Consider the following 12,609-nt stretch of genomic DNA (forward strand, 5'->3'; position numbering starts at 1 on the left):
TAGAGTGCTGCTCTCTTCCAAATCCACTCTTCTGAGGAGATAGTAGAAACCTTCTAGTCTTTTGGAAAATGTACACCTCTCATTGTAGATGGTACAGCTAGCAACAAGATCGGTTACTCAACACTTTCTAATAAAAGACCCTATTTTCAGTTGCTTGTCAGTAGAGCTGGTTGAAATTCACTTTCTGCAAAACCAAAATTTTCTGTGGTAAAAGTGCAATTTCTAAGAATGAAATTTTATTGTATAACAGAAATTCTATTTCCCAGCTAGTTATAACCTTGTGCATATGCATTATGCTACACTTTTTACTACCTTATCACAAACTGTTTTTTCTGCAAGACCACCACCTCATTCAGTAGGCAGAATGGATGGTTATCAGGCAATTAATCATAGCTGTGTGCTGAAAGAAGCTGTGGTCTGTAGGATCCTTGCCTTATTTGTTGCAGGAGCTAGAAGTTGTGTGGTAAATGAGGCAGTGATTATATAATTAAAGACTCCATCGTAATGCATATGCCTAAGGGTCCAAATTAAAGTTACACAGGCATCCTTAATTATGACATTTCCTAAGTTTTGAGTGCTTGTCTTTGCAACCTTAATGCTTTTATTTTACTTTTTTTTTAATGTAATAATACATTTCCTCCAGAGATAACTTCAGCTGACATGCTTGTAGGTGATGGGTGATCTATCCTATTGTTTTAACAATAGATGTCTAAAAACATACCTGTCTAGAATCAATTACTTAACCATTTTTGGAAGGTTTTAATAATTTCTAAACATACAATTTTTTGAAGGCTAAAAATGAACTCAGATTAATAAGCACATTTTTGTACAGTATGTTACCTGTAAATGGGGTATACAACTCATAAAATGCCATATCTTACATACAAAGGGCTAGATCCTCAGATCCATGTGTCAATTTACACCAGCTGAGGATCCAGCCCAAGTTGTACATATAGTGTTCTGCTATGGATGAGTTAGAGCTGTGCAGGACGGGGAAGATCAGTCGCTGAGCAGAAGTCTTTGAAGGCATTATTTCTATTCATCAGAAGGGCAAACAATATTGGAAGGCTGATTGGGGAAGTGCGCTTGAGGTGACAGTTGCTACACTTCTGTTAAAGGGGTACTTTGCAACCAAGGGCCAGTTCCTGGCAGGGCCACGCCTACTCTGACACTTTCCATGCCACTTTGCCCTGACACGTATTTGCTGGCCCTGTTAGTGCTGTCTGCATTGGCTGGCTTCCCCCTTAGCACCCTGAACAGCGGCAACCAAACTAAGGCTCCTCCTTACATAAATATCATGGGAGGGGGATCCGTCCACTTTTGTCCCCCATCTACTGCACCCACACAGGAAGGCAGCAATTCATTTTCAATTACATTTTAAATATAAGGCCAATGGTGGGCTGAATTTACCCCCTCATAGATAGAATATACAAGTAATTAAAATCCAGAGCCATCACATATTCTAAAGCTTTTTATTGAGCCACACAAACAATTCACTCAGGAAAATAAACACACCTGGGGTAAGGCATCTTTTAAAAAAAAAACAAAAACCAAATCAGTGCAAAGAATGTATATTACACTTAAAAATAACCCATGCAGGCAGAGAAACAACTAATCAGAAAACAGCATATTTTAGCAAATGAAGTGAGAATACTTATGTTACATCTGTAGTATCACAGATGTTTTCAGTATTAAAAACTGTCAAGATTAACTATTTACAAATGGATCTAATCTGGTTTTATATATACTTCCATAAATAAAGGAGAGAATTCTTCTGGAAATACCATGCTCTTCAGGAAATAACGTGCTCTCTCGGGGATGTTCCTTTTAAGACATTTTCCATTTACTACCATTTATCATTATTCTATTTTCTTGCCCTGATACTTGCTGCATCATCAAATGTAAAGCAGAAGCTCTTTTCTTGTTGCGTCATTACAATTAACAAGCCAGAAATTATCTCCACCTATGTCAAGTAACAGGAAACATTTAGTGAACTGGCAGTTCAATACAAACAGAGACAAGTATATCCCAAGATGTTTCATTTTCAGGAGTTCTTTTCCAACTCTCAAAAAGGTATGAAAACATAAATGAAGGCCCTGATCCAGCCTTTGGATCTATCCCATCAAAGTTAATTGGACTTCACAGTGGTTAATGTGAGATCGGGGCCTAAATTTTTTGTAATTACTCTCATGGGTGAAATCTGTAGGTTTCTAGGTCTGGAAACTCACAGGGTCCTACAATATCTAATACATACTGTTAATCCATGATGTGCTACTGGCACTTGGGAAGATGATGCAAAGCCCTTTTAATTGTATGGCTTCCTTCAGGCCCAGACATAGGTGACCTAGATCTTACATACATTATGTCTTCATTTAGGTTCACTTTTGTCAACCTAAATTTTGCAATGTTTGCGTGTGGTCAGTTTTCACATACACCCTCTCTCTCACCCCGCGCTACAGACCATTTGCTCAGGCTTACAATGAAAGAGAAAAATAACAGGGTTTGGTCCTAAAGCCACCACTCATGTTATCATGATGTAAAATATATATTTGCAGTGCATATGTTTAGTTAATAAGAATGAACTCAAGACAGTCAGGGATCATTGTGCCCATTAGCAGATGACGATGCCCATCATAAAAAGCGATTAAGGAAATAAACACTAGGGGAGGAGGGGGAAATTCTTGTGAATTAAAAAGGGAGTAAAAGTAAACTACTGCTTCTCAGAGAATGCAGGTTAAAACGTGGTGTGTCTGTGCCTTTTCCAGTGCTATTTAATATAGTTATCAGTGATTTCAAGGGAGAAAGTAGACAGCAAGTAGTTGAAGTTTTGCTCTTTTGGTTACTAAATACCACAGAAAACTGTGAGTGGCTCCAGGTGGGTTTAAAAACTGGATGGGGGACGAGGCAGATGGAAGTTAGCTTGGGTAAGTATAAAGAAATATGCGTAGGCAAAAACAGTCTACATGTCCAGTCTACATGACTGGCCTCCAGATACTACTGCAATTTAAATGGTCAATAATAATAGCAATAAATAATGCATACTGATAGGCTTGACATTTGCAGGATCCTCAGAGAAAAAGTTTATTTAAAGAGCCTGGCTAATGTACAGCAGCATTAAACAAAGACGACGCTTAAGTACCTTAGAACAGAACATAATCACAATGATCGTATATTGGAGACTGGTATGCCCTCATTTGCAGTACCATTTTTGGTTTTGGCTCCCTCATACCGTAAGCACATCTGGAATGCTTTTTTGCATATGCACATATACATACTCCCCCATATATATCTTATGTATTGTGTGTATATGTATATATACACATACACTATACACATTTTATATACACTATATACATTTTATGTGTGTATTTTGCAATGAATACATTAATATTCAAAATGGCTTATAATGGCCTTTGAAAGAAGTTGCTGGTATACTACTCCATAATCACCCTCCAGCACTATGTACCATAACACAAGACCTCTCTGCAGAATATATTTACAAGTCATGAGGAAAAATCCTCTTGCTGTTTTCACGTCATACAGAAGATAAGTTTGCAAAAGGAAACATTTGGCAGTGGTTCAAATAAGCACTGTCTGGTGGTGCTGATAATGCAATTTTTTTCTGACTACAGTGACAATTATGATGCTGTACAATTCATGTAATCCTTATGAATGAACAAAATATATTTACTGACTGGACAGAATTTATTCACACAATGACCTGAACCATTCTCCTTTCTGTCGCTATTAACTTGTTATTTACAGACTGATTCCCTGAACATGGAAAAAAACAAGCTCAGCAAACATGCAAAATATTAGTTTTAAGTTGTATGCAATAAGCATATGGGGATAATTTAATGAACTGTAAAGGATATTAACAATAGGGATTTTAATAATATTTAGAATCTATTAATGGGGCAATTAAGGAAGTAAGAGCAATTAAAAATAAAGATTAGACTTTAAAAACAAATTTTTTACTCTGAAAAAAAAATAGGGCAGCAGCTTTGTCAATGATTTAACTGCATGTTGCAGTCATTTTACAGCAAATGCATTGCAAAAATAGAGGTGTAATTTTTCAGAAGAAAAACACAGTAAACAGAAAATGAATCAAAAGTAAATATGAGTTAATAAGAAATTGTTTTTCACCCTGGCTGATTAGATATCAATTTCAGTTTCACATCTCTTCATTCAATGATAGGCTAGACATTCAGTTAGTGAAAGTCTGAGTAACTCCATTGGTTACAATGGTTTTAGGCTGATTTATATCAGCTGAAGGCCTTGCCTATTATCTTTAATATGAAAAAGATTTTTGTTTTCAAAATCATCTTTGATCTTTCTATTTCCTATGTATATTGGTCTTTCTATTTCATAGTATATGCATGCACGTGCACGCACACACACACACACTCACACAAGACACTATTGCTTGCTAACTGTACATTGTGTTGTTCTTTTTACATGCCAACCACATCTCCAGAAGAAAACAGTCTGTATTTGTTGGATCCTCAACAGGAACCATGCAACAGGATGGTCTAAAAGGGAAGGTATATAACAAGTGAACACTGGATTTCATTCTGTCCTGTTCCCTATGTGAGAAATTAGCTATTGTAAGAGTTGAAAAGGGTTATCTAACGTTTGATGTAACCAATACATAGAGTTGTAAGACAGGCTTCATGTACTGATTATTAGCATCTGCAGAGAAAGCAGGAGGAGGGGGCTAATAACGTGAACACAAATTTACTTACTGTGTTAAAATTTGGGAAGAGTCCAACAGCAGAACTACTGTCCACAGGAAAGGACACAAAGGGCTTGATATCCAGTGAAGGCTGCATCATCAGAGTCGGTGTGCGCACAAGGGCAGGAAGTGTAGTAGTATGGCATGCACTGCCTGCCAACAACAAACCAAAAACAGGAATTCATCACTCCCTCATAGACAAAAATGCCCTTTCTTTAGGCACATACACTCTGTAAAGGTAGAGAAAAATCACCTCTGGCTAACAACCTGTAAGAAATAAACATCATACACCTTTGATAAAGTGGTTCAGTAGGAGTTAATACAATTAAAAGATGCCTACTTCTTCACATTCTGGATGAGGCAGAACACTTCCCCATGCCCAGAGCTGCTCAGATTCTGAAGAGGAGACATATGGTGCATAAATCACATTGGACAGGCAGAATAAAAACACTTCTAAGGCTCAAAAATTCTGATGAGCCAGAAAGGCAGGGCTGAGCACCTATTACAAACAGATACTTTTGCAATTCAGGGTTGCCTATGAGATTAGTGAGAGTGGACATTTATGCAAGCTGGGATACAGAGGTATTTTTTAATGTGAGTTGTGCATTCATTTTTCTCCCTTATAATGGCATCTGTAATCTGCTTAATGCTGGAAAAGTATGATTCAAAGACTTTTTAAAAAAACTAAGAAAAGGCCTACTGATTAAAAATGCAAGAAATCAAGAAATAAGTAGTAAGTCCATAACACATGTTTATACTAAATAACCATACGGCACAAAAATAAACCCAATTTTCTACCTTCCCTCAACATCACTCTCCAACAATATTTTCTTAATTTAACCCTACATCTTTCTTTCCAAACTAAGGCTTTCCAAATTTTTAGTTCATAGGAACCCATTTTATAAATACACACAGACAAAATGTGGCCTCAAACAAGTAGAATCTTTCCTAATTAATGACTGACTGTCTAAAACTGAACAGATTAATATTTAATACAAGAGCAGGCCTATATCCTTTCTTTCTGCATAGCTCCTGACTCTCTCATCTCACAGGGGGAGGGGAACAAGGGGGTATGCACCAACAGAAAGTATAGGTGGTTTGTACATCTAATGGTACAGGTGTCCCAATATCCACAAAGAAATTTCTTGTCAGTTTTCTGCAGAGGGTCATGCTCTCCCTCTTCGCAAAATGGTTCACAGCAAAGCCACATTGTTGCTGCCTCCCTGGCTGTACACTTCCCTTCCCCTCACCCTCTCCTCACCCTCTGAGGGCAGGAGAAGGCAACTCTCGGTCTAATCTCTGGCTGGATTTTCCAGTGGGAATTCTGTAGATTTGCTAGGGAGCTTATGTCACCAAAGCTGTCTCTTTGTCCCCCTGCTCCCTTCCCTTGCTTTTCTTCTGAAACAGAGAGCATTAACACCCCAGATTAGACATTTTTTCATTATATACCTTACTTTAAAAATGTTATTTCTGGAGCTCCAAATGCAGATCTGTAACAACTGGATTTACATTCTGCTATTTGGGGTTGCAAAATATTCTTCAATTAATGTATTAAGTGACTTCTAGATACTGTAAATTAAACATTTAACACAAACAATGCACTGCCCTTCAACCCTTCCAAGGCCTTCCACTCAATTGATTCCCTACCCACCAATCCTCCTCCTCAGGGCTGCCAATCCAGTCTGTGCCCAAACCCACTCTTTTCCCCCCTGAAGCTGCCCAACTATCATCTATGCTGCACACCCCCTGCAGCCTCTCAGCTCATCAGGTAAATTAATCAAAAGTATCCCACCCCTCCCTGCAATCCTATTGATCACATCCTCAGCTCCACATATATCTCTAATCAAGCAACTGATCCTCTAACATCAGCAATCCATCCTCTTCCCCACAACCACTCAATGGATCCTTTTACCACACAGCCCCAGTCAATTCATCCATTGCTCTGCAATCACCGCAGCCAGTTGATCATCTGCCTTCTCCTCCTACTAGCTTCCCTTGTCCCCATCTAATAGATTCTTTGCCTCTCCATTAATACTGCTCCTACCACTAGCCCTCCAGTTACCTTCTTCCTCCTTTCCCCAATGGCTAATCAGTGATGGGGAGGAGAGCAGTCCTGTGTTAGATGTTTCTCTGGTCCCAAGGAGAGTGAGTAGTGTACGCTGCTCCCCATGCAGGGTCCCTGGGCCTTTTAGAATGAGGTAGGAAGTAGACTGTGGAGCAACAAGTGCAACTCTCTCTTCCTCATCAAACCTCACCACTCACCCACACCCATCTGAGAGATGCCAGGCAGTCTGTAGGGCCTTGCTAAGTAGATCTGTCCCAGTGCATTTGGAATCTGTGTGTGGGTCACTGAGTGAAACTTCATTCAGAAAAGGCAATGCATTTGTTCCCTCTTCTTTTGATCTCACAACCATAGGTTCATAGACACCATTTAAAATCCATTCTACTATATCTGAGAATCAGATTGAATGTTGTGATGCTGTGGTTACCTGGGTTGATTAGATAGTCTACCATCCAAGACAGGTCCTTTGTAGATACTACTGAATAGGAGAGGGTAAATATATTAGTTTCAGCCACTGCATAAGAATGTAATGTTATAGTCTATTAGATTAATTACAGACCACAATCCTCCCCAATTCATGCATTGGTAAATCCTGGGGTCACAGAAGGGATGGACACAATATTGCAGCAGTGCCCCACCAGGCTGGTTACATTCCTTCTTGAGAGGAAGATTGATCCTGATAAAATTATCCTACATTTTCTCCTTTCCCAACCCCATCACTTGCAAAATTTAAAATACTGTTTGAAATCTATAAGATTTTATATTTTGCATAGACTTGTGAAACTCATTGAGAGTTGTGTTTAATTAACTGTAGGTTAGAGCTTATTCGTGTGAATTCATAAACACTAAAAAACTAATGACAGTCTAATGCACATACAGCCTCTTCCTTAGATCTGCAATGAAAAAACAGATCAACAGGATAATAGTGCATCAAGAGATTTACCAAAGGAATTATCCTTTGACTGTATTGTATTTCTACTAGCTGATTCTGATGTATTAGGTACACAGAACTCAGTATTGTATTCACACTGCAACAGTGTACTTAATTACACACTGTGCTTCTAATTAGGTAATGTTCCAGCCATTGTCAATGTAATTCTTCAATAAAACAATATTTACGTATTTTGATTTAGCCAGACTTATAAATATTGCTTCAATTACAACGAAAATTAAAATTAAGGCTGAGTTTTTGTAATGACTGACCTCCCATTCCTTCTAGCCAGGCTGTGGCAAGTATTCATCATAGAAATAAGTTTTCACTATTTTTTCCATATCTCTGTGCACTCTTCTTGGTACATCCTGGCTGACTACTGATATATCAAATTTATCACAACATATACCAGAAGCCTCACTGCAATTTGTGCAGTCCGTGATATGGGATGTCAGAATAATTAAATCTGGAATATCTTCAGGATACCAGGATGGATTCATAGATTCTACAGAATTTACATAAAACATGCACCCAACAGTTTGATTAGTGAAGGCAGTTCCCCATAAACCTGTGTTCAACTATTTTCACTCCCCCCACCCCACAGTTGACTTTAAAAATCCTTCTCCTCTACTACCCCTGCCAATCAAGTCACAGAGGCCCATTGACTGTCCTCCCTCCACCCAACCTCCCTGTAAAAATCCCTGGCAACATTAGCAGGAAGAGATGACCAAAAGTGACAAAGCTAGAACCTCTTCACTTAAGAGTCATCAGATCAAGCAGAATGGAACACAGACTTGCACCAAAATTCCCCCTAAAGGTCAAACACAGTCCCACTGTCACCCAATCAAATTTGTATGCAAATATGAACCAAGCAGGAATACTGGCACAACAAAGATGTAGCTGACAATGTTCATTATCACTATAAATTTAGCAGATGTTTACCATTTCATTAACATTTTAAGGATGCAGACATTTTACTGTGTCAGATTGTTTTAAATTAGTAGTAAATCTTGGGCATAAATAAGTGATTTTTCTTGCAAATTCATTCACCCTCCTCAACCTGCTAGTTTAAACACTGTTTTACCATATTTTTTATTGTAATAGCTTCAAGAACTAAAAAAACTCTTTCCACGTTTACTCTTAGGATATATGCTACAAAAGAAATATCTGGTGTTTGGATTAAAATAATTAAAAACAAACAACAAGATTTCCGACAAGCTTGTTTCCCGGTGTTCTGTCTATCATGTGACTTATTTTTTCTAGTTCATCTGCTGCTGCTGCTGCTCTGACTCCAGCTGCAATAATTATCTACAGTTACATCATCAGGTTCAAGAAACAGGCAGAGACTTTGCCAAAAAATATTAGTCCTCAGCAGAAGGTTTTCACACCACTCTGAAAAGCTAAGGGATGAAATCAGTTTTTTAAATCCTAGCTGAAGATCCAGAGTGCTTCCCATTTTATTAGAATAATAAATATTATATGTAAATATTAGAGAGCTCTCCCAGCGCGATTAAAAAAACCCCACCTCCACGAGGGGAATAGCTCCCAGCACTGAGAGCTGTGCACGGTCTACACTGCCACTTTACAGCACTGAAACTGGCAGCACTCAGAGGGGTGTTTTTTCACACCCCTGCAGTGCTGTAAAGTGCCAGTGTAGACAAGCTCTTGGGGTTGCTTTGCATTGTAATAACAACCACTCAAGGCAACTTTTGCCTGCAGAAGGTGCAAATAAGTGGGATGGTAGCAGAATAGGAACTTCTGAAGGAATGGGTCGGGTTTTTGAGTTTTCTTTTCTCCTTTTAGTGCTGCATTTTCAGAACATCAGGCCAGATCATCAAAGCAACTGTTGGAATTTAGAACACACCTTCAAGGTGGACAACAGTCATCCCCTTGGTTGTGCAGACACTGGCTGAATTAATTCACAGCCTGCAATCATAGTGCACTCTGTCATCCAATGTACCTGATTTTTCCTTTAAAGGCTTGGAACCCTTATGAGCAGACATGAGATGTTTAAAATGGTTTAAATCTCATATTTATGAAAATGCACTGTGCACACATCTATGACCCTTTTCAGGGCTGTAAAGCTTTCAGTACCATTTACTAATTTGTAATAGGAACTTTTGAACATTGTCAAAAATATTTTTGAACAATACATTGAAGTAAAGTGTTTTTTAAATATAAACAATTCTGAGCCAGAGGCAACACAGACTTTCCGACTGAATAAAGTTTGCTTCAGCTCCACTGCCTATATCCTGAAAAGGATCATTGCACTAAAAAAAGAGAGTCTTGTATGAGTCCTTACCTTAAACTTGAGTTCCTCGTGTCGCTGACATATCAGGCAGTCTAGTTCCTCCAGCGATCACAGTTACTCACTAGTTGTAGTACTTCTTCCTAGATAATGCCAGCTCATTCAATATCCTCTCACTCTCTTCTGCCAGCTCTTCCTTGGCTTTCCTCGCTTTCTCTTCCTTCCCTTAGGTATGCAATTTAATGCTGTTTAGCAAGTCTCCCATCTTCCATGCAAAGTACATGTCCCAACCATCTGAGCTCTCTTTCTCTGCTAAAATTTTTAGCATGTCCTGTTCTGTCAGCACCCCTATTCTCACATTTGTTATTTTGTCTTTCCACGAAAAGCATAATATCTTCCTCAGCCATCTGTAATGGGCAGCTTCCAGTCTCATTCTGTCAGTCACCACCATCAGCCAAATCTCTGCTCTGTACAGTAGCAAGCTCAGTACAATCGCAGGGTATAGTCTGACCTTCAGTTTAGTGGGGAGACCTCTCTTTGAGCAGATGGTGTTCACCCTTCCAAAAGTGCTGTTTGCTTTTCCTAATCTTGTATGAATCGCTTTATTGCAGCCATCTTCAAATGTCATCACGCTCCCCAGATAGCAGAACTTTTCCATCCTCTTCCATTTCTTTTCCATCCACACACTCCTTTGCATTTGTTGTTCCATTTCCTACCTTCCTAATCTTTGTTTTCTCTGCCTTTACTTTCAGTCCAATTTTTGCTAATACAAGGAGGATTGGTGATAAACATCCTTGTCTAACTCCAGTCATAATATCAAACCACGCACCCAAGCCTGTATCCAATCATACGCTGTACTACTTCCACTTCTATTATATAAAGTATTATGTTGAGCAGCTTGTCTGATATCTCATAGCTTCTAGTAATATTCCACAGTGAGTGTCTCTGTAGACACTATAGAACGCTTTCTTAAAGTCAACAGCGTTGATGAAAATGGGGCTTTGCTAAGCAGTAGCTTTTTCAGTGATCTGTCAAAGAGTGAATGTCTGTTCAAAACATGATCTACCTTGATGGAACTCAGTGTGTTTTTCATACAATGGTTCATCCACTGCTTTCTTCATTCTATTCAGTATCCTAGTAGTCAATACTTTGCCAAGGTTTGATAATAGTACAATACCTCTCCAATTCATGCACTGAGTAAGATCACCCTTTTTTGGCAACACCATAGTAATACCATCTTTCTAGTCTTGTAGCACTTGTTCTTTCATCCATATTTCATTACAGTGTCTTGGTAACTGCTCAGTAAGAATTTCATCTCCTGCCTTTAGTACCTCTGCTTGAATTCTATCAATCCAAGGAACTTTCTCCTGTTTGAGGCCTTTGATTTAATTTCATTGGGTGTTATTGGCCCCTCTTCTATTTCTAACTTAGCATTGGCATTTCTCTTGAACATGTGCATGATCATTGATTCTGGACAGTTTAATTTGGCATGGAATATTCTTTCCATCGTCTGACTTGTTCTTCATATATTTTCTGTCCATGAGAGTTCCTGATGGGAATCCCAAACCTGAGCCATTCTTTTTAGGTGACAGATCTGAGGAACTGTCCCAGATTGAGGTATCATTAGAGGAGGTTTGGGAACAAATTGATAAATTAAACAGCAATAAATGACCAGGACCAGATTGTATTCACCCAAGAGTTCTGAAGGAACTCAAACATGAAATTGCAGAACTACTAACTGTAGTCTGTAACCTATCATTGAAATCAGCTTCTGTACCAGATGACTGGGGAGGACAGCTAATGTGATGCCAATTTTTAGAAAGGGCTTCAGAGGTGATCCCAGCAATTACAGGCCTGTAAGCCTGACTTCAGTACCAGGCAAACTGGTTGAAACTATAATAAAGAACAATATTGTCAAACATATAGATGAACATAATTTGTTGAGGAAGAGTCAACGTGGTTTTAGTAAAGGGAAATCATGCCGCACCAATCTACTAGAATTCTGTGAGAGGGTCAACAAGCACGTGGACCAAGGCGATCCAGTGGATATAGTGTACGTAGATTTTCAGAAAGCCTTTGACAAGGCTCCTCACCAAAGGCTCTTATGCAAAGTAAGCTGCCACGGGATAAGAGAGAAGGTGCTCACATGGATTAGTAACTAGCTAAAAGATAGTAAACAAAGGGTAGGTATAAATAGTCAGTTTTCAGAATGCAGAGAGGTGAATAGTGGTGTCCCTCAGGGGTCTGTTCTGGGACCAGTCCTAATTTAACATATTCATAAATGATCTGGAAAAGCGGATAAACAGTGAGGTGGCAAAATTTGCGGATGATACAAAATAACTAAAGATAGTTAAGACCCAGGCAGACTGCAAACAGCTACAGAAGGATCTCTCAAAACTGGGTGACTGGGCAACAAAATGGCAAATGAAATTTAATGTTGATAAACGCAAAGTAATGCACATTGGAAAGCATAATCCCAACTATACATTTAAAATGATGAGGTCCAAATTAGTTGTTACCACTCAAGAAAGAGATCTTGGAGTCATGGATAGTTCTCTGAAAACATTCACTCAATGTGCAGCAGCAGTCAAAAAAGCGAACAGAATGCTGGGAATAATTAAGAAAGGGATAGA

General features: G+C 38.8%; 1 protein-coding gene across 12 annotated transcripts in view; it reads right to left on the bottom strand.

Annotated features, from left to right (window-relative positions):
- The window catches only part of ZNF385B (zinc finger protein 385B), a 305,083-nt gene that overhangs the window by 83,726 nt on the left and 208,748 nt on the right, over positions 1 to 12,609 (bottom strand). For 9 of the 12 annotated variants that reach the window (XM_084643003.1, XM_084643011.1, XM_084643009.1 and 6 more), the window contains one exon: positions 4,746 to 4,888. In XM_084643003.1, the coding sequence (XP_084499129.1) occupies positions 4,746 to 4,888 (143 nt within the window). Of the gene's footprint in view, positions 1 to 4,745; positions 4,889 to 7,224; positions 7,276 to 12,609 lie in introns of all 12 variants that reach the window. The other 3 variants (XM_084643008.1, XM_084643007.1, XM_084643013.1) reach the window with 3 other exon arrangements.

The sequence above is a fragment of the Lepidochelys olivacea genome (assembly GCF_965140295.1).
Source record: "Lepidochelys olivacea isolate rLepOli2 genome assembly, chromosome: 11".
NCBI classification, from domain to species: domain Eukaryota; kingdom Metazoa; phylum Chordata; order Testudines; family Cheloniidae; genus Lepidochelys; species Lepidochelys olivacea.